This window comes from Dipodomys spectabilis, unplaced genomic scaffold (genome assembly GCF_019054845.1).
Source record: "Dipodomys spectabilis isolate Male_0828 unplaced genomic scaffold, ASM1905484v1 ptg000148l, whole genome shotgun sequence".
Taxonomy (NCBI): Eukaryota; Metazoa; Chordata; class Mammalia; order Rodentia; family Heteromyidae; genus Dipodomys; species Dipodomys spectabilis.
In genome coordinates this window covers 1,408,045-1,430,374 of record NW_024870825.1, presented here as the reverse complement: position 1 = coordinate 1,430,374, position 22,330 = coordinate 1,408,045, and the positions used below count along the sequence as shown (strand labels likewise).

Here is a 22,330-nt window from a genome sequence, read left to right as displayed (position 1 = left end):
TTTCTCCTTCCTCTTTGTCTTGTGCTGGTGAGCCCAATATCTGTCCCACATTATATTCGAGATCAATCATTGTTCTAAAACATATTGTAAATTACTCTCCCAATTTGTGACAGAATACCATACTACCAGCATTTTTGATGCCAGACATAAATGTTTGGACCTCAGCAGTTTGCTTCTAAGATTCCTAATCTTTGTTTCTCACAGGCAATAGAAAAACACCTGATCAAGAAGTCCCGAGGAGGGCTGGTCTTCATCGGCGAGTGGAAGAACGGACACTTGGAGAAGAAGATGGGCCACTTGGCCTGCTTTGCCGGTGGCATGTTTGCCCTGGGTGCAGACGGCTCCAGAAAAGACAAAGCCGGCCACTACTTAGAGCTAGGGGCAGAAATTGCACGAACTTGTCATGAGTCATACGACAGGACTGGTAAGAATAGCCTCAGGCTAATCACTTAGTCTATAAAATCACTTCTAAATGGAAAAAAGTATGTCCAAGAGTTAGAAATACTATTCACTTTAAAATATTTGACATAAGCACAATAAGTCATTTTCTTAGGAACTTTTAAGTTTAATTCTAGGAATGCATTTCCCTATATAATTTTTTTAAACATTCAGAATTCTATTTTTATTTTTTCCTTCTAATTTTGAAGTAATTATTTAAAGATAAGTACCTATTTGGGGATATAAAACTAAGCACTATTTTAGTATAGTATTAATAATATCTTACTATTGTCATAATAAGGATCCATTTTTAGCCATTCATTTCGACTTCTATAAAACTGCTTATTCAGAAGAACACAAACTGACTAATTTAGGTCATACTACTTTCCCTACATGACTGAGAAAATAAAAATAATAAAAAATGAATAGTAGTTACCTTAAATATATAATTAGTATCCCACTACCTGATAGTTTATTATTTACTCAGTTCACTAGTAAGTGTTTGAGTTGTTTGTGCTTTTGATTAAAAACTGTCAAGATTCTACTTTGAGAAAGAATGCAATGTTTCCTGACCTTCCAACTGTATCTGGAAAACGAGATGATTTCTAGTTGTCTGTAGGGAGTCCAACAGTCTTAGTCTTTTCAGAATGTTTGAAGCATCTGTTTATATACACTCTTAGCCAGCCACTCAGTACAGGCTTGGTATCAAAATTACATGGAAGGCTATTGAATTTCTAAAACAGTACCTGAAAGCACTCTTAACAATGCAGCAATGGAAGAGAGCTGACAAACACTGGACTGTACTCCCATGGTTTTCTCTGGCTTTAAAAATGCATTTTTCTCACCTGGATGCTGGTGGCTCATGCGTGTAATCCAGCTACTCAGGAAGCTGAGATCTGAGGATCATGGTTCAGAGCCGGCCCAAGCAAGAAAGTCTGTTGAGACTCTTATCTGCAACAAACTATTCAGAAAAAGCCAGAAGTAGTGCTGTGACCCAAGTGGTAGGGCGCTAGTCTTGAGCAAAAGAAGCTCAGAGACTTAGAACCTGAGTTCCAGCCCCAGGACCAGGAAAAAATAAATATAATAAAAAATAAAATGTGGGGGAGGAGGGGGGGCCTGGAAATAAAAGGAGAAAAAATAATAAAATTCATTTTCACTATGAAATAATGAGTAATGTAAAAGCCTAAAATCTAGAAATTTCTATGCCTATTTCAGAAGTAGAGCTGTTGGTTTAAGGAAATAACTGAATTTCTTTTTAGGATTATTTGTAATTAGCTATGATGACACAAAATTTGCCCTAGTTCATAAATCTGTCATGTTATTTGTAGTAGTAAGGAATTGTATTCCTGATGAATTTGACACCTCAGTTTTATGACTGACTAAATCAGCATTCTATTGTTTTAAAAAATGTAAGTCAAATCGACACTAGAACAGTGTTGCTTTATAGTTAACATTGGTATGTCGTGCAGATTAAGTCCATGACCTAAGTTATAAACAGCAGCTACTTTATTTTCCATGTTGATGATAGGGACTGTCAGTTATGCATTTAAAATGTAGCCTAGAAGCTGATGGCTCATTCCTGTAATCCTAGCTGGTTAGGGGGCTGAAATCTGAAGATTGCAGTTATAATCCAGCCTCAGGATAGGAAAGTCTGTGAGACTCTTAACCGCCAAAAAACCAGATGTGGAACTGGCTCAAGTGATAGCCTTGAGCAAAAATAAACAAACGTCATGAACAGCCCCCCACCCCACCACACACAAATGTAGCCAAGAGTAATAAACCCAAAGACCAGGTAAGATATTCAGGACTTTTTAGACAGGGATATTTTATGTAGATTTTGATCAGAAATCAAATAATAGCTCTAAATCATAGAATTTAATAAAGCAGACATACTCAAAATAGTATGTGGTGTAGTTGTTACAGTTAATTATTTACTGAGTTGAATGGATCACCTGTTGGGCATGGCTCATTATTTTTCTGGGTACTTACAGGTTAAAGTATGACAAGATACAGATTTCTCTTGCCTCTTAGAAATTCATAGGATACCAGAGGTGTAACAGGATTGCCTTAACTTGTATTCTGCATTCACATTTCATCCTGACCGTGTGTACTCCTTGTTCTGCTTGTTTTCACATGGTCAGCCAGTCCATAAAACATGACTGATTGGTGTTCTGTATTTATTCACAGTTTTTTTCTTGTCTTCCATTTTGACTTAGATCCTTTAGTTAGGAAGGACAATCCTGGTTTTCTTAACTTCCCTGCAGGTTTTTCATCTCTGCTCTATTTTCTTACAACTGTGCTATAAAATTTTGCCACTATATTTAAGAATTTTTGCCAGGTGCCAGTGACTCATGCCTGCAATCCTAACTGCTCTGGAGGCTGAGATCTGAGGCTCTCGGTTCAAAGCCAGCCCGGGCAGGAAAGTTCATGAGACTCTTATCTCCAATAAACCTCTCAGAAAACCAGAAGTGGTGCTGTGGCTCAAGAAGTAGAGCACCAGCCTTGAGCTGAAGAGCTGAGGGACAGAGTTCAAGCCCTATGACCAACAAATAGAATTTCCATGTCCTTCTCCTTGATAGTTCTTTCAGCTACATTTATAACATAATTAATAATGCCTTGAGATTTCACATTTACTTGTTTTTGGAATTTTATTAACTCAAAATTTAGTAATCTTAATATATCCTGTCAAGGGTTTGTGGGAAACATGACTGGTGTGTTCATGATGGTGAGCCGTGCATCAGTGGTGGGGACAGACGTTGTGGAGAAGGAGTGCTGTGTGGAGAGGGAGCCTAACCCCATCAGGGGCCAGAGCTGTCAGGCCTGCTTATCTCCTAAAGTTGCTGCCTCCTCATGGCCACCACGTAGGCAGCCCGGCACCTGTGGAATTGGTCAGACTACACAAGACCCTCACTCAGCCTTTCCTGTAGTTCTCTATTCTAGTCTAGTTGAAGAGCATCTGTCATCAAAGAAATTATACATAATATTGAAATACATGTGGAATGTCTGTGTTTTATTTAAATTGATAAATAGGGAAGTTGCTGCCTGCTGAAATTCTTGGAGATTGGTTGTATATATAAAGGCTATAAGTGAAGAGTGATTCTTTTTCAAATTGCCTTAAGTTTTATAATACTTCTTATATAGTAAAATTTGCTTTTAAAAAGAAAATAAGTCTGCAACTGTTTTGTCGAATGTATTGTATGTATGGAAAAAAATTGGCATACTAAAAGTGTATCTTAACTTTGCATAAGATGGACTACATAGGCTGTCCATTTATTCTGAAGGAGTCATAGGCTCTCAGAGGTGGCTAGTTCAGCAGTGTGTTGATGTGTGTTCTGAGAAATATTTCATGCCAGAATAAATAGGAATATTTATAAACCTTATAAGAAGACCAAAACGGTTCTTTTTAAAGTGACTCCTTTTGTAAAGGGATGGCAAGAAAATGGTAGCATACTCCATTCGTCAGGGAAGAAGCTCTTGCAAAGTAATGCAAATGTCTTCTGCTCGTTTGTTTCTCTCGGCCTGTCATAGCACTAAAGCTGGGTCCGGAATCCTTCAAGTTTGACGGTGCCGTGGAGGCCGTGGCTGTGAGGCAGGCCGAGAAGTATTACATCCTGCGTCCAGAAGTGATTGAGACCTACTGGTACCTGTGGCGATTCACACACGACCCAAGATACCGGCAGTGGGGCTGGGAAGCTGCACTGGTAACTAAGCCCATGTCTCCTTTATCTGTGATGGTATTAACCAGCCCATGTCTCCTATATCTGTGAGAGTATTAACCAGCCCTCATCCTGGTGTTTTACTTTGAGTCACTTCATGTTTGTCTGATGAAGAAACTCTTCAAAAGTTGCCCTGAGTGTAGAATTCTCTGTCCGCTGCTAGGAGTGCTTCCTACTGGTCATCACTCTGTTATTAACAGCCTCTTCCCTTTCTTTCACAAGGGCCTGGCCACACAGGAGAGGCAAAGGTGGCCAGTGCAGTCTCTTTAAAGTAGTTTCATCTTCTCTGAAGGTGACCTTCCATTCACTTTACCCAGTTCCTCAGTAAGTCACTCTAGGAAGACTGGGTAAATTGTTAAAATTTTTCTAGACTGAGTCTGGTACCATAAATTCAGCCTCAACACATTCAAATATGTTAGCACACTTTTCTTAGTGTAATCTGTATTTTGCTTTTTTGCTTTTTAAAAATTAAATCGGGGTTAGGGAAGTTGCTCAGTAGTAGAGTGAATGTTTAGTGTGTGAGAAGCCCTGAGTTTGATCCTAGCACCCCTAGAAGAAGTTCTAATGATACAATTTGCTTTAAGAAATTAGATTGTTAGAGATAAAGGGAGCCTCATTTGACTGCTTACCACTCTCACCTGTCCTTTCACTTTAAACACCTGTTTATTGTACTTTATTCTAGACTTTAATATTCATACACATGTCACTTCTCTAAAAGTATTGTGTGTAATGCAAATGCTACTTTGGAGTTGTTCACAAAAAAAAAATTCTAGACTGAAAGGTTTGAGATTGAGAATTTATTCCTTTTTTGGCAATGGTTGGAATTGAACTCGGGACCTCAGGTTTGCTACTCATGACTTGAGCCATGCATCAAGTCCTTTCATCTTAGTTTCCCGGCAGCTTTTGCCCTCCCTGACTTCAGACTGTGGTCTTCCTCTTCTCTGCCTCCTGAGCGGCTGCACCTGCAGGCTGCACAGAGTGGGGGATTTTTAATGGTTACTAAGTAAAGTTTACTCCTAAAATACTAGACTTTCTGACAACTCCGTGGTGCTCCGTTATCTGGGGAGAAAGAACTGCTAGTTTTAAAGTTTAGCTTCTTCCTGGGGAAGGCTGTTACCCCTGAGATTTACTAGGATTTACTGTGATAAACAGTGCTGTGATTAAGTGCTCATATTCAGATTAGTTGAGGTTGCAGTGAGGTAAGTATTGGTAGTGAATTATCGTGCAGACAACACAAGAATGTGGGACAGGATGTGTGTGCTGGCTCTCGTAAGAGTGTTCCACAGTGGCAGAGTTGGAGCCATAACCAGACCAGCCTTACATACCTAATTATGGCTACCCTGTGCACACACACATATTTCTTTTTAAGGCTTACTAATGCTTAATAAATCAAGTGATATTTTATGTAGAAGTAGGTTGGGTAAAGTCCTGGTAATGACCATCCCGTCCTTTTCAGTGGTTTAGAAGAAGATACAGATTCATCTGAATCCGAGAGGTGGCACGGGTGGCAGATGCACATGTTTGAATTGGAAAATACCATAGGATGATTCTTTTTTGGGAGCCTTCATCTCCCTGTGTGCTTTATTACAGTGTGTCCCTACTTTTGGCTGTTAAGATAGTATTTTAACAGTCTCAGATAGCAGCAACTAGTTAGAACATCTACTTTATAGACTCTACAGCCACATACAGACCCAAGGACCGTAGACCCTTGGTGTCTGTGGGTCGGTGATTCTAAGGAGACCCTGTTGGTATCCAAGAATTTCAGCAGCAACCTGCCTATTTATCAATTAAAATAAAATGCAGGGAGACCCTGCAGAGGCTCAGAGTGCATGGAGGTTACTGAGAGCCTTTTCCTTTTGTGTGCATGTGGTGTTTGTTCTGGTTTGTTTTGTTTTACTTTTTGTTTTCCATTGTGCTTAACCAAAAAGGTAGAATAAATCTACCAACCAGGCAAGCTTCCTACATAACCCGGGCAGACCAAGAATTGAGCTAGTTACCTTCTAACTTCAAGTTTGGACCATGTTTCACCACAAGAAGATGGCAGCTGGACACCCGAGTAGATGCACTGCCAACAGCGGCTCTCCCAGCATGAGCTCAGGCTGTTGTCGCATCTTCTCTGAAGCTGTCATTGTAACCCTTGTTGTATTCAGATTGTCTAGCTTGAGTAGGTTATACATGAAAGTCAGCGAGTGAGCGAGCAGGAGGGAGACTATGAGCTTTACATGGCTTCAGGTTCAGGCCCGCCCCCTGCTGTGTGGTCAGAACTGTTCTGATCATTCTTATGATGGTGATCTGTGCATCTATAATCCTAGCTGCTCAGGAGGCAGAGATCTGAGAATCACAGTTGGAAGCCAGTCCAGGCAGGAAAGTCCATGAGACTCTCATCTCCAGTTAGCCACCAAAAAGTCAGAAGTGGGGCTGTGGTTCATATGATAGAGCACTAGCCTGGAGCAAAAAGCTCAGGGCCAGTTCCCCGACCACCGTGAGTTCAAGCCTAGTTCATTTTATAAAATGAAGCCTTAAAGCCAGCTGTGGTGAAATGGAGTTATGAATGGACAATCTGAGCACTCCTACTGCTCAGTTTTTAGGAGAAAAGAAAAACTGAAGAACAGGAAGAATAGCACGACGTAGAAACTGTAAGTCATGGCAGCGAGGATGAGCTCTCCGTGCCTTCTTTGGGCAGGGTCTCAGAGAACAGAAAGAAAAGAACCAGAGTGCCTTCCGTGTAATTCGGACCTGTGGGCCATGCAGAGTAAGTGATGGCTGAGTTCAAAGTTTAGTTGTGAAAGATGTTTGATTCAGCATGTTTTATTTAGACATGTCTGAAGATGGAAAAGGAGGCACAAAGTTAAGGTTGTTCCAGTGACGTGTTAAGAGCCATGCAAGTGGGTGGGGAGCACTCTGCTCGTCGTGGCCATCCGATCGTGGCATGGTTTGCCTCCTAAGGTTGTGGCAGTGTGGACGTGGCAGTGCAGAAACGGTCTTAGAGCGGCCTCGGCGCACAGCCAGACCCTAGTGGCTGTGAGCTGTTGTAACTGGTGCTGTAGTACCCTGCAGCCAACACCACCTCACGTGGTCAGCACCCCACAGGTGATCTCTCATCACACTCCCTGTAGGGAGCTCCTGAGTAGTAGCGTTTTATCAGCCGGGGTCACTGTTTTTCCTTGCAAGTGACCAAAGTAAAAAAAAACTCAAATTTTTCTTTCAAGCTGACCTGTTTTGATTTTGTTTGTTTGATTGTTGTGGGTCTGCACTCAGGGCCTAGGTGCTATCCCTCAGCTCTTCAGCTCAAGGCTAGTGCTTTACCACTTGAGCCACAGCGCTACTTCCGGTTGTTTCTGTGTATGTGATGCTGAGGAATTGAACCCAGGGCCTCATGCATAGAAGGCAAGCACTGTACCTCTGAGCCACCTTCCTAGCCCAATGCTTAATTATTGTAGACAGGTCCCTCATTGAAGACAAGTAGCCTAAATTTGACATGTAAGTTAGGAAAATAGGAAGTATTGTAGCATGATTAAACATAGTGGGACCTGCCTGTTGTCCCAGCACGAGGAGGCAGAGGCAAGGGGTCTGCAGGTTGGAGGCCAGCGGTAGTGTACCTGGAGAGACTCTGTCTTTAGAAAAAAATAAGGAATTGGTGGAGATTTCCCGTATGCCTACTTGTTCAGTCTGAGAACATTTTTGTTTGATAATGTTACTCTTGTGTTTGTTATAATTAAAAAATAATATATTGTTAATCAGATTTCATGCAGCTCTCCTGAGCTCGGATTGCAATCCTTGATTGTCCTTCATCCTTGACTGTGTCTTCACAGGCCATCGAGAAGCACTGCCGGGTCAGCGGAGGGTTCTCCGGGGTCAAAGACGTGTATTCCCCCACTCCCACGCACGACGACGTCCAGCAGAGCTTCTTCCTGGCTGAAACGCTAAAGTAAGTGAAGCCAGTGCAGTTTTGTAATTAACTTACTTTTCCCTGGTAACATAAAGTTACACCTATCAATGTTTTGATGCAGGAGTTCTGGTGTAATGTTTAAGTCAGGTTAACTGTGTTCAGACATTTATCAATTCCTTCTGGTGAAAGCTTTCAACATCTCTGGTAATGTCTGGTAATAACTTGCGGTGGCACACCAGAATGTTCTGCCCATGGGTCACTAGTTGCGGCTGGGTAACCTCGCCTGTTCTTCCTTTCCTCCCGCTCACCTGCCTGCCCTTCCCTCTCCCCGTGTGTCTGACCCACAGCCAGGCCCTGCAGTCCTGTGCCCTCCAGCAGCCACTACCTTCCGCCCCGCACAATAGCTTAGTTCATACGCCTCTCAGATGACAGTGCTTCACTGCTTTTGCTAGCTGCCTACCTTGTGTTTCTATACTCCTTTACTTTTAAAAAAAAGGATAGACTCGTTTGCTCTATGATTGCTAGATAATGAATTATGTCTGTGATTTATTACACTACATTTTACTCTTAACTTTTCATAGAATTGTCAATCTTGCATTGCACTTCAGGAAGAGTGACTTAGACAAGGAAGAGATTTCATTGAATATTCATGCCTTTAAACTATTTTAGTCTTGCTCTTCCAGTGCACATTAGAATTCCTTCGGTGCTTCTGTTTTGGTGGGGAGTGGCAGGTATGTGTATTCAGGGCCTTACACTGGCATCGAGCAAGCACTATATCATTTGAGTTACATCCTTAGACCTTGCTGCTTTATTTTTCATATAGGAGCTTGCATTTCTGCAGATGCTGGCCTCTGACCAGGAGCCTCCTATCTGCCTCCATTATAGATGTGATTATAAGTGTGTGCTACTACTTCCAACTTGTTTGTCCTCTTATCTTTTTGCTCCAAGGGGCCTCAAAAGTTGCTCCTTCTTCCTTCCAAATGGCTGTGATGACAGGTATGAGCTCCTGTGCTCAGCCTTGGAAAGCTTCTTGCCACAAGGATAAGTATAAGTGAGCACACACACAGAGTTTTTGGGACATCTGGGGTGGGACTAAGAATTTCCATTTCTGGGGCTGGGAAGGTGGCTCAGTGGTAGAGTGCTTGCCTAGCATGCATGAAGCCCTGAGTTCTAGTCCTCAGTACCACACACACAATAAAAGCCAGAAGTGGCGCTGTGGCTCAAGGGGTAGAGTGCTAGCCTTGAGCAAAAAAAGAAGCTCAGGGACAGTGCCCAGGCCCTGAGTTCAAGCCCCAGGACTGGCAAACCAAAGCAAAAAAGGTTATCTTTAAAGCCAGGCGCTGGTGGCTCACGCCTGTAATCCTAGCTACTCAGGAGGTGAGATCTGAGGATCGCAGTTCAAAGCCAGCCTGAGCAAGGAAAGTCCATGAGATTCTTTATCTCCAATAAACCACTAGAAAGCAGGAAGTGTAGAGCCACTCATTTTGAGCTGAAGACCTGAGGGACAGCACCCAAGCCCAGAGTTCAAGCCCCACGACTGACCAAAAAGAAAAAACAAGAATTTCCATTTCGAACTCACTTCCTTTCCTTTTGCTTATAAAAATAGTTGCTGGAGTTAGTGATAAGATTAAGGTGCACCTAATGTATATTCATTAGCCTGCATTCAACCAGCGGTCAGGGCAGTGCCACCGCCCACAGATACAACCCAAGTTTGTGCTTCAGTAAGCAGACCGTGCAGTGTCCAAGCAGATCTGAGAGCACCCACCCCGACTGCAGCCTGGCCAGGAAAGTAGGTCCTGCAGGTCCCCAGTCTAGGATGAGAGAGTGAGATGGAGCCCTGTCAATCCCTGTTCAGCTCTACTCATAAACCAGATGCCACATTCCTCTGCGCTGTGTTTGCGCTCTCATCTAGAACTCCTAACAGTAACCACATGCCTGTTTTGAAAAGAAGCTCTTCATCGAGCCTTTGTAAGGCCCAGCTGAGTATTGGTAAGGTCAGGCATTAGAGATCTAGATGCTCCTGGCTCACTCCTGTAAGCCTAGCTACTTAGCAGGAAAGTCTGTGAGATTCTAATCTCCAGTTAACAACCAAAAAGCTGGAAGTGAAGCTGTTGTTCATTAGCCTTGAGCAAAAAGCCAAGAAAAAGAGCAAGGCTCTGAATTCAAGCCCTAGTCCCCTTCCCACTCCCCCCCCCCTCTCCCTCTCTCTCCCCCCCCCCCCTTTCTCCTCTCTCCTCTCTCTCATATGCAGATTTCCTGGCTGTGTAGTGGCTTTTGTTTTGTCTCAATTTTGTGGTTCAGGGGATGGACCTGGAGTCTTGTGCATACATATTAGCCAGGTTTCTACAGCTGGCCAGCCCTCCCTCGACTTTATAGCTTTTGTACACCTTGGTGATGCCTGTAGGCAGGACACTGTGGTGAGAGCCATCAGGTAAGCTTCAGATGACTGCTGTTGCTCTGGGGAGGTCGCCGCCCTGTCTTCCTCGGCACTGTGCTGTTACTTCTAAAAGCAGTTGCTCACCCTTCTAACTGACAGGTGCACAAAATGAAGACCAGGAAGCTGAAACCTGTTTTGTCGAGGGCCTGGTCAGGGGGAGGGAGCAGACATGGAGAGGAGGGGAGGGCGAATGCCATTGTAACATTCGGTGTCTGTGAGTGAAAACCAACCCGGGCCTCTCGAGAGCTGAGCAGGGTGGGGAGATGGGGAAGAAGATGCCCAAATCTCATAGACTGACAGTTGAATTGCAAAAAAAGTTACTAAACCTTCTAGAAAGATGTTTCTAAAACTGCCTTAATAGCTTGCTATGCCAAAAACTGTTAAGTACCAATGTATTAGGAACAGAGTAAAAGCTTTTCTGTATTCCAATAATACACTTGACTTGGTTTCCTCAGTGTTGGTTATTAAGAAACATGGCTTCATGTCTAGCTGTACCATGAGCTCTGTAGGCAGTCATAACTTGTTATCGGCACTATATATATTTTTTTTCTTTTTGGGTCCGGTTGTGGGGCCTGAACTCTGGCCCTGGGCGCTGTCCCTCAGCTCAAGGCTAGCGCTCTACCACTTGAGCCACAGGGCCACTTCCAGCTTTTTTCTTTTTGCTTATGTGGTGCTGGGGAATTGAATCCAGGGCCTCAGGCATGCAAGGCAAGCGCTCTACCACTGAGCCACCTTCCCAGCCCACTATTTTTTTTTTAAAGAATACCTTTGAAGAATTATGAAGGGCTTTGCTTTGTGCCATTTTTTTATCACATTATTTCCTGTGCTCTAGGTAGGTGTGTGGATTTCTTATTCATTTCAACAGGTTTCTCTACATTATGTTCTGGAGCTGTTTTTGTGTTTTAGGTTGTCTGGGTTACTTGAGTTTCCACCATGTATTTTCCATCAGTTGCTCAAAATAAGCTGCCTGTTTTCTCTGCTGTTATTACCGAGCCTCTCTGGTTGCTTGCTGCATTCTAACCAAAGCTCGTCTCTGCCCTTTTCTCCAGATACCTGTATCTGCTGTTCTCCGGTGATGACCTCCTGCCTTTAGACCACTGGGTATTCAACACCGAGGCGCACCCACTGCCGGTGCTGCACCTCGCCAACACCACGCTGGCAGGCGAGCCTGCGGTGCGGTGAGGGTGGGCGCGCTCACTGGGCTTTGTTTACATGGACCGCTGCAGAGACTGGTCTGCAGAGGCGGCCCTTGAAAACCCGGACCTCTGCGTCCACTTGGACAGGGACGCTCTTCCCCGTGGACTTTCCAGCTTGTAGATATATCAACTTTGAAAATTATTCCATTTTATACCTGACCAAAACATGTGCCGGCACGTGCCGGATGGAGAGCCCATGTGCTTTGATTCTGAACGTGCTGGTGACCTGATCACAGGGTCTCGTGCTATGCTCGGCCAAACAAGCCACCAGCACCGAGTACCGGGCCAGCACTGCAGGTGGACCCACGCATCCCCTCCTTCCTCACAGCTCCAAGTGGCTTCACAGCATATATTTCCCGTTGCTTGTCCCTTTTGCTCCATTTTGATAAAGGAATTAAGCAAGCTAAACAAAAACAACAGCAACAGAAAACCCACAGTATAAGCGCCACTGCAGTGAGGTCGGGCTGACTCAGGAAAAGGACCAGAATTATCTATCCCGCTCTGAATTTTCCAGCTCCCCATTGGATAACCAGACTGGCAGCCACTTCAGTCCCCATCTATGTCATTGAAATTCCTTGGTTGAATCCGATCTACTGTGGGCAGCCTCGCAGAGTCCTCTCCAAGTCATCTCCACAAGTGTGTGCCGGAGCCGCCTGCGGGTGTGGCCTGGGGCTTGGTCAGAGGTTCTGGTGTTGGAGCTCGACGGGCTTGACGGGAAGTGCAGGAGGTGCTGGCTGTGGCCCTGAACACTGTTCCTGTAGGAATTCTTGGTTCTTCTAAGCCAAGTCACTTAATCTACTTGATTCCCCCCATACTGCTGGTTGGTGGTCACACATCTTCCAGCCTTGCTTCAGGGGCTGGGCCGAGTTCACCATGCTGCTGTGCAGCCCTGAGCTACTTCTGCACGGGCCCTCCACCAGGGATGAGGACAGAGTGTCTTCTATTTATTATCTCATCACTTCGGTGAGAGGTTCACCAATATTTGTCTTTTAGTTTCTCTGAGAATATTTATATACATCCAAAGAGTTCATGAGAATAGCTCCAAAACCATTTTCAGTGCTAAGTGTATGGTGTAATTAATCATATCCCTTCAACCGGGGAATGGACCAGACCCTATCAGACTTTCTCTTACCATCAGATTTCACATTGATCTGTCTTTATAAAGAAATGACTATTTCTTTATATTTTGTTAGAATAAAACTTAAATTATGAGAAACTATAATGTAAGAAAATTACTAATGCTTATAAAATCTCTGTCCCTTGAATTTCTGTGACAATGCAAGACATTTTTTCCTATTTTCATTTAATACCGACATCTTCTACTGACATGAATAAAACTTGGAACCAATACAATTAAGCTAGTATTTACTCTGAATGTAAGTGTCTCATGAGGCAGAGTTGTCCAGGAAGCCTGCTTTGGGATTCTGAAGACTTAACTCCTCATCTTAAAGTGTTTCTTTTTAATCTCTGTTAGCCTTTAGGAGTTTAATAAATGGACATGATTAAACATTTTAAACATCTTACATCACAAATCATCAAATGACTCTCACAGTTTATTCGATGATCAGTAAGTGATAGCTACCCCCCACTGTCAATACCCACAGAAAACAAGGACCGAAAGCCAGTTGTTTTCAGTCTTTAAGAGGGTTAAATTTCAGCACATTCTCAGAAATTGTAATTTTTTATTACTTGAAAATTAAAAGCTGTGGCATGAGAAGATGGATTGCAACTTCTTGGGAAGAGAAGAATTCTCAGAGTAGAGAGAAAAGAGCACACATGACAACCATCAGTGGAAAGTAAGTTGTCCAAGGACCACTGTCTGCGCAGTCCCAGCAAACCCTCCCTTTGGTCAGAAGAATGGGGGCCAGGGTCTCTGCAGCCCAGAGAGGGGGTGGGTACCCTCTACCGCTGGGCCACTTCAGAATCCAGCCAGCAAGTCCGCTTCCCAGGGCAGGGCCCACCCCACTCCTACCTTCTTTGTGTTAAAGAAGGCGTGGGCCTCTCCTGTGCTTTTTCTCTGAAACACCAAAGGCCGTTCAAGCCAGGTACAAGTGACTTGCCAGGTCATATTTAAAATCATTTCCTCCAACATCGGTCCTGTCCTCTGTCCCTGAGTTTTCAAGGGCACTTACTTTCTCCTCTGTCCTTTTTGCTCTTTGTATTTTGTGGCCCTCATCGAACCTCATGGCTCAGGCTCAGTACTCACCTAGGAGAAGCTGGCCCAGGAGCCAGCGGTCCCTGGGCTCACTCAGTCCTGCGTCTGGAGAAAACACAAAAAGTTGGAAAAGGAGGCAGTGTGGAGCATGTGGTGAATGTGGAGCTTCTCTGCGTGTTTCTTTTAGAATCACACTGTTTGCTCCACACCACCTTTTAAACATTCAACAATATGAAAATGTTGAAGAGAATGAGGCTCTAACAAAAAAAAAGGTTTTGGATTTTTTTTTTTTTCTGCATAGGAAAATAAGTTTATTCCCTGGCTGGGTATGGGGTGTCTTGCCTACTGGTGTGGTGCACCCACATTTCCTGTCATTGGCAGAGGCAGCATGGAAGAGGACAGGCTGAGGTGAAGACACTGGTCCCCATGGCGCTCGCCCTGATTCTCTTATCGCTGGGAGCCTCTCAGGCCCTTCCTCCCTACGTGCTGAGCGGTCCCAGCTCTGGGCCAGAGCCTCTCACCCCTCTCATTTGCCAAAGTCTTTGTCAGACCTTCACGCTCATTACTAACACCTGTGCTTGCCATGCTCCAAGTGGGCGCTTCTCTCCATGAGAGGAGGGAGGGAGAGAGAGAAGATGAATATCAGTCGGAAGCACATGGATTCCAGATTTGCGCCAGAACCTGTGCCTGGTTCTTGGAAAGGAGAATATCTGAAGAGGAAGAGAAAAGGTTTATAATGTATCTTAAGCATTGTGTTACTATATAATACTGACAGAATTGTAGCGATAACTAAGAGTCTCTTGGAAAATAAAATGTCAAATATGTGTTTTCTGATGCACCTTTGACTAAAATATTGACTTTAGAAATAAAAACATTTTTATTTTGCTATATCGATTTTAATCACATGATTCAGTCGCTGTTCTTAGAAGTGCTGGTTATTTATACTCGAGAACTATTTTGTCATTTCCCTCACGGGCCAGCCTTGCCATTGTGAACGCTCTTTGCTCGGGCGGGCTTCCTGCTCGAGGCTGTGTTCGTGCATTTCCAAGTTCTGGGTAATAGTTTGCAGTAGTAATGTATTGAGTCCTTTTCCTTTAGATTCCTTTACACTCAGCTTGGTGGCTCCTGTCTTCCCTGCTGTCTGCATAGACACAGCGGTGTATGTTCTTCATGCTGGTAGTGAAAAAACACAGTTGGTCGCTAATGTGGGCTACCTAGGTTATAAACTATTTAAGCAAGGACGCCGGGGCAGGAAGTAGTGTGACCCACCACGGTGGGCATGGAAGTGGTTCTGATCTGTGTAGTCAGCAGGCTTGTCTGTGTGGTGTGTGTGTGTACGAGTGCACGGGGAGGTGGTGTTGCTGTCAGCCATATCTGTTGAGATTTGGAAGCATGTGCTGTGGAAATGACTGGGCGTGTGTGTTCCAGTTAATTTTGCTTTAAAGAACACATCTGTCATGAAGGGCTGGATTCAGCCTAAGGTTCCGGTTGCTGACCTGGATTCCACGTGTAACTTTGTGTGAAACCCTCTGACCTTCGGGCTTCTCTCTGTGGTTCTCCCTTCATATCCAAGCAAAATAACATGTCGGGTGGCATTGTATGTGTGTTAACCTGAAATGACATTTTGTTGTCAGAAGAGTCCAGAGAAGCAGAATAAGGTGGCTGCCCTGAGCCCTAACTCCCTGTGTTAATAGTTGTAGAAGCTGTAGCAGAAAAGGCTGTGTGGCATCAAACACATGCTCTCGGTTCTGCATGTGCACAACCCCCCGAGTCAGGACCCCACGCAGCTCACGCTGCAGGAATTTACCCACATGAACCTCCTGGAGATGAGATCCCGGACAAGAATGTGGGTTTTGTTTGTTTTTTCTGGTGCGGGTGCTGGGGCTTGCACTGAGGTCCCGAGCACTATGGCTTAGCTTTTCTTGCTCAAAGCTGGCATTGTTACCACTTGAACCACAGCTCCACTTCTGGGTTTTGGGTAGTTAGTTGGAGATAGAGTCACTTCTTTGCCTAGGCCGGCTTTGAACCATGATCCTTAGATCTCAGCCTCCTGAGCAGCCAGGATGACAGGCAGAGCCACCTGTGCCTGGCACTCAAAATTGATAAACATCTCGGTGCTGCAGACCCCAGCCTTTGGGGGAACCAGGTCGCAGAACGAATCGTGGGCCTCGTGGCTTCCTTAAGAACAGCGCTAGCAATGACAAATGCTGGAAGGGATGTGGAGAAAGAGGAACCCTATTACACTGCTGGTGGGAATGTACACTTATACAACCACTTTGGAAAGCAATCTGGAGGGTCCTTAGAAAGCTAAAGATTGACCTCCCTTACGACCCAGTCATACCACTTCTAGGCATCTACCCTGAACAACAGGAACCAATATACAAGGACACGTGCACCTCCATGTTTATTGCAGCACTGTTCGCAATAGCCAGGATATGGAAACAACCTAGATGCCCCACCACAGATGAATGGATCCAAAAATTGTGGTATCTATACACAATGGAATATTATGCAGCCATTAGGAATGACAAAATAATGGCATTTGCAGGGAAATGGATGGAGCTAGAAGGAATCATGTTGAGCGAGGTAAGCCAAGAGCAAAGAGACAAACAGTACATGATCTCCCTGATAAGTGGATGCTAAATCCAAAATGTTAGGTTATACGACAAAATTAACAGGACTTAAGAAACCACTCCCACTTATCTGGTCAAACCACTACTAAATATCCCCATGCTGCTGATCACATGTATGGTGTATAACATGTGAACACCGTTATAGACTGTGATAGACAATTTGCTCCAGGAAAGTTAGAATGAGCTTGTGACTTTAAATGAGCATCATTATTCCACAATACTGTGAAATTTGGGAAATTATGTAATCACTTAATCACAATTAAAAAAAAAGAACCTCTGGGAAGGTAGGGAGGGAAGGGATGGTAGGGGGAAAATAATGGAGGGGGTAGCAATGCTCGATGGGAAGTGTACTCATTACCTTACTCATGTAACTGTGACCCTCTGTATAGTATCTTTACAATAAAAAATTAAAAAAAAAAAAAAAGAACAGCGCTAGACAGCAGGGGCCCTACCTCTCCCTCAGAGGCCAAAGTTGGAGGACCGCCAAGAAAAGTGGCTCATGGGCCATTCAGGGCTGCTCTCTACCTCTTTCCCTTCGCAACTACAGTGTCTTCATTGTGGTGGCCTGCAGGCACGCATGCATGCGCAAGTGTGTATGTGTGTGTGTGTGTGTGTGAGAGCAGTTAAAGCCTCCCTCCAGTCCTCCAGTCCACACTTGTTCTCCCTAACAACGAAGCCACTTCCAACTCAGTTTGAGCCTTGCAACCATGGAACTCCTAAAACTGCCAAGTTCTGCAACTCCACGTCGCTAGTGGACACCAACCTCACGCCATGCGACAGAGGAGAGATTTACTGTGTGTGTGTTGGGGGGAGGGTTGTAGAGGAGGGACAGGCAAGGTGGAGGAGGGGGTAGCAGTGTCCCTTCTGCCACAATGTCATGCGACCTGCTCTGAGGTCGCGTGCGCTCAGCGCAGCTGTGAGCTGTGGGGCTCAGGCAGGCCCTGCGCTTCTGTTCAGCCCAGCAGGGGCTGGAATGTTGCGAAGGTCTCCCCCCAAATTTCACAGCAACAGACCTAGCTCTCAGAGGAAGGAGACCGATCCGGAAATTTGTTTTCGCTGGGTGAAGGTCGCCCAGATTTTCCTCGCTGGATTTGGGAGGTGAAATGCTCATCTCAAATTCACCGGGACAGTCTCCCCGGGCGTCCTAAGTGGGTGAGTGTGACCTCGATCCCACACGCCTCAGCTGCTCTCCGGGATGGCGCTTCCACACGCGGTGTGTGCTACTAAAAATCCTCTTTCCTTCTCACCCACGCGTGACCGGTGTTCATCTTCTAGCTGCATACAGGAGTGGGGGGGGGGCTGTTGTTCACAGTAACTCGTCTCCCATGCTCCCAGTTTCGCGTGCTTCAGCCTGTCTGGGCTTTCCTTGAAGTTATGGAAAGATGGAGAACAGCCAGCGAGGCGGGTGGGAGTTAATTCCAATTGGTTTTTTAACAAAACAGTGGTGTGTTTGCTCTGTTTCTGTGCATGTTTTCCCTAAAACTATACAGCCGTCCTCTCTGAGAACTTAGAAATGATGGAGCCACTCGGTGGCTCATTCCTATCATCTCAGGTAGTTGAGAGACAGACATCAGGAGGACTGTCTGTCCTCCTGTCTGTCCAAGGCCCGTCTGGGTAAAAAGCAAGCCCTCCATCTTGGCCACTAAGCTGAGTACAGTAGTGCCCACTGTCATCGAGCTTTTTTTTTTTTTTTTGTCGGTCGTGGGACTTGAACTCTGGGCCTGGGCGCTGCCCCTCAGCTCTTCAGCTCAAGGTGAGCGCTCTACCATTTGAGCCACAGCACCACTTCTGGGTTTTTCTGCTTATGTGGTGCTGAGGAATCGAACCCAGGGCCTCATGCATGTGAGGCAAGCGCTCTACCACTGAGCCACCTTCCCAGCCCTCATCCTAGCTTTTCAGGAAGTGGAGGTCGGAGGATCGTAGTCCAAGATGGACTATAGGGAAAACCAATGCAAGACTATTCTAAAAAAGCAAGAATAGCTGGGAGCATGACCCAAGTCCAAAATCCCGAGTTAAAACCCAGTGCCACCAAATAATAATGCATGAGAGGAAAAAAGTTTTGATGCACGGGCAAAGCTGGGGTTAAGGGTCATGAGGAATCCAGTCAGCCGGGCTGCCAAGTGTGACTTGGTTTACCTTGTACCAGAAGGCATTGGTGCCATGCTCAAACTTCTGAAACAGTAGGTTTACCTCAGTGATAAGCCATTCTTCCTATCACAGTGGATGCCACCTTGCTTACAGCATTAGACTGTGGGCGTGTGACATTGTATCAGAATAGTGGGCTTAAATTCTCAGGAGCCACTGAGCAATTTTAAGAAGAAGAAGCTGATTTGCTAAAGGCCTGGGCCTGTCTGCTGTGCTCTGCACACATCTCACTAAGGTGCTGTTCACGTTCCCGTGAAGACTCGGTTCTCCTAGCTCCTGAGAGCTAAGGATGGCGTCTCAAAGCCAGCCTGGACAGACACGTCTGTGAGACCTTTATCTTCAGTGAGAAGTGGAGCTGTGGCTCAAAAAGTCGAGGGCCAGCTTTGAGCATTAAAGCCAAGGGAGAGCGATAGGCCGAGAGTGGGCTGGGCACGGGATGGCCTACGGTGCCCCAAGGCCGCGAGGAGCACCTGTGGGTTCTCTGGCGGGCACTCGGGGGTCCTGAAGTGCTCAGCACAGTGGGGGTGTCCCGGTGACGGCCCCGCTGTTGGCCAGAGCGGGGGCTGCGCTGACTGTTCACACTGCTGGCTGCCAGGCTGGGAAGCAGGATCTATATCCATTGCATCCAAGGTGAGTGGCTGCGCGTGAGACTTCACTCACTCATTTGGGGGGTGGGGGAAGAGGGGGACTGTTTACAATTGAGAACGAAAGCGCACCAAACCATCATTCTCCACAGCCTTTAGCCGAACAGCTAAAGCTGAGCGCCTACCGTGGCGCTCTCTTTTCTTCTATGAACAACTTAAGGAGCCAAATGAACTTTTGAAGAGAAGAGAAACACCATTTTAAACAGCATTGAACAGCCGGGCACTGGTGGCTCACCCCTGTCATCCTAGCTACTCAGGAGGCTGAGATCTGAGGATCAAGGTTCAAAGCCAGCCCAGGCAGGAAAGGCCATGAGACTCATCTCTAATAAACCACTCAGAAAAGCAGAAGTGACGCTGTGGCTCAAGTGGTAGAGTGCTAGCCTTGAGCTGAAGAGCTGAGGGACAGCGCCCAGGCCCAGAGTTCAGGCCCCACAACCAACAAATAAAGAGAGAGGGGAAAAAAAAGCATTGAACAACTAGTAACGTGTGGAAGTGAACATGAAGGAGAAAGCCCAGCACCCAAAGCAGCCATTAAAGGAGCTGCTCCAGCATGCACACACACAGCAGGGAGCACCCCCCCACACACACCTGTCCCTGCCCCTGTCCTCCAGGGGCTGTCCCAATGGGCAGCATCAAGCCTCCAGCCCCCTCAGCTCGGGTCTCCTTACCATCCTCCCGTGCTGTGGTAATCTGCACCAAGAGGTGGTTAAAAGGAAACTGAGGCACGGGGCCTCGAAGGACGAAGCTTGCACATGTAGGATGCAGGGTGTTGTAAGCAGGTGTTGGGAGCGTGACAGCGTGCAGGAATCGAGTGAGGGGAACGGGGTGCGTGGCCGGGGGAGGCCCCATGCCACCGCTGGAGCCCCAGCCCCGGCCTGTGCGCTCAGCAGCCCCAGCCTGTGCACTGATCTCTGCTGACGGAAGGAGCCGGAGTCCCTGGCTTCTGGGTTTAGCCGGGCTATTCCAAGCCGGGAAGCCCAGAGCCAAGGTGTGGGCCCATGCAGGCCTGCACAACCTTCCTTTCCCAGCCATGGCAGCCATCGCGTGGGGAACGTGGGGCTGCCTGGCTTTTCCAGTGCCCCGGGGGGCAGAAGACAACTCTGGCTCCTTAGACAAGAGGAATTGTGAAGCCGGGAGGGCTGGGTCTGGAGAATGTCTACCCTAGAGATGGGTGCACCCCGGCCCTCGAGAGGCCAGGCCACCCTGCTGTCCACCGTGGAGGGCCCTCCACAGGCCGGCCCCACCCTGTCTGTTCTGAGCCTGTGCTCCCTCTGGAGTTGTGTTTGGGTGAGCGCTGGGATGTGCACTCACATGGCTGCCACCAGAGGGCGCCCCTGCCCACCGAGCCTCCGGGAGAAAGCCTAGTCCCTGGAGCCAGGGCTGCTGGCAGCCGCAACCACTGCTCAGAGAACTGGCCACGAAACCAGTTGTGGGCGCCAGTGCCACTGGGAGCCACGCACACAGTGTCTCCACGCACGCGAAACCTTCATGCACGGGGGCTGGGAAGGTGGCTCAGTGGTAGAGCGCTTGCCTTGCATGCATGAGGCCCTGGGTTCGATTCCTCAGCACCACATAAGAATAAGAAAAAAGCCGGAAGTGGCGCTGTGGCTCAAGTGGTAGAGCGCTAGCCTTGAGCTGAAGAGCTGAGGGACAGCGCCCAGGCCCAGAGTTCAAGCCCCATGACTGGACCAAAAAAAAAAAAAAAAAAACCTTCATGCACATGAAGTCACACACACGATATCTCCATGCAGTGGAAACCTTCATGCATGTGAAATCTCCATGCACACGAAATCTCACACATGAAATCTCCATGCACACGAAATCTCCAGTGTCTCTGGGCACATGAAATCTCCATGCACATGGAATCTCCACACACAGAGTGTCTCCATGTACACAAAATCTCCATACACATGAAATCTTCACACACACACACACACACACACAAGTTTCCATGCCCATGAAATCTGCACGTACATGAAGTCTTCATGTCCATGAAATCTCCATGCACATGAAATCTTTACACACACACATGAAGTCTCCGAGCGCAGCAACTCTCCCTCCCTCTAAGCCCGTTTCCTCATCGGGACGTGGGGTGGCAGTGCGGCTGGCCCTGGCAGCTCTGGAGCACAGACCGACCTCCGTGGCATCTCCTGTCCAGGCTGGGCCTGGGCCTTTTCTCCTGCCTCCCCTGGAGTGAGGCCAGGCCCGCTGGATGTGCGGTGGCCCCCAGGTCCAAACCCAGAGCCCTGCCAGCCTTCTCATCAGGCCTCTGGCGGGCTGTGGCCCCGGGTCCGCGGTCCACCCGGCTGCGAGTGGTGCAGCGGGCAGCGAGGTCGCTGTCTCCAGCGCTGGTTGCTCCCGAGGCCAGGCCAGCGCCCCTTCACCGGGTGCGAGGGACCTCGCATGCCACCACCAGGTCCTCGGAATCCTCGGCCGGTTCCCGGAGCGCAGAGGGAAGAGGCATGCCACACCATGGACGACCCGCTTCTGAGAAGCCCAGGCTGCAGGTCCGCCTTCTTCCCTTTGGCAAAGGCCTGCGGTTTATAGGGCACACGGCGCTCCACGCGCCCTCGGTGCCTGCCTGGCTTCCTTGTCAGCCACCACGGCCCCTCCTGGGCTGATCCCTGTAGCCGGGGGCGGGGAGGGGGGTGGGGAGGGTGGGGGGGGAGGAGGGGACACCTTTCCTCGCCTGAAGCCACAGCTGTTGCTCAGGTTGGCACAGTGTCTTGAAGAGGATGGCAGGCCGCAGATTAGCAGCCAAATGTGCCAGAAGGTTCCAGGCTGGCCGGGCTCTGCCTCCAGTGATCTCCTGCATCGCCAGCTTCCTCCTCTGGGAAGGAGAAATGTTCATCCAGCTTTGTGGAGACAACACACACAAGAAGAAACCAAGGGTACGCCTGTAATCCCAGCTCCTCGGGAAACTGAGATTCTAGGATCCCAGTTCCCAGCCAGCCACACAGCAGGACACTTCCTGAGACTCTTTTGTTTTGTTTTTGCCAGTCCTGGGGCTTGAACTCAGGGTCTGGGCACTGTTCCTGAGCTTCTTCAGCTCAAGGCTAGCACTCTACCACTTGAGC

At 47.1% G+C, this 22,330-nt stretch overlaps 1 protein-coding gene across 2 annotated transcripts in view; it reads left to right on the top strand.

Annotated features, from left to right (window-relative positions):
- The window catches only part of Man1a2 (mannosidase alpha class 1A member 2), a 76,775-nt gene extending 62,052 nt beyond the window's left edge, over positions 1 to 14,723 (top strand). For both annotated transcript variants that reach the window (XM_042692285.1, XM_042692286.1), the window contains 4 exons: positions 205 to 424; positions 3,967 to 4,139; positions 7,967 to 8,082; positions 11,530 to 14,723. In XM_042692285.1, coding sequence (XP_042548219.1) covers positions 205 to 424; positions 3,967 to 4,139; positions 7,967 to 8,082; positions 11,530 to 11,662 — 642 coding nt within the window. In that variant the 3' untranslated portion in view covers positions 11,663 to 14,723. The remainder of the gene's footprint in view (positions 1 to 204; positions 425 to 3,966; positions 4,140 to 7,966; positions 8,083 to 11,529) is intronic.
- Positions 14,724 to 22,330: the final 7,607 nt, after the last annotated feature.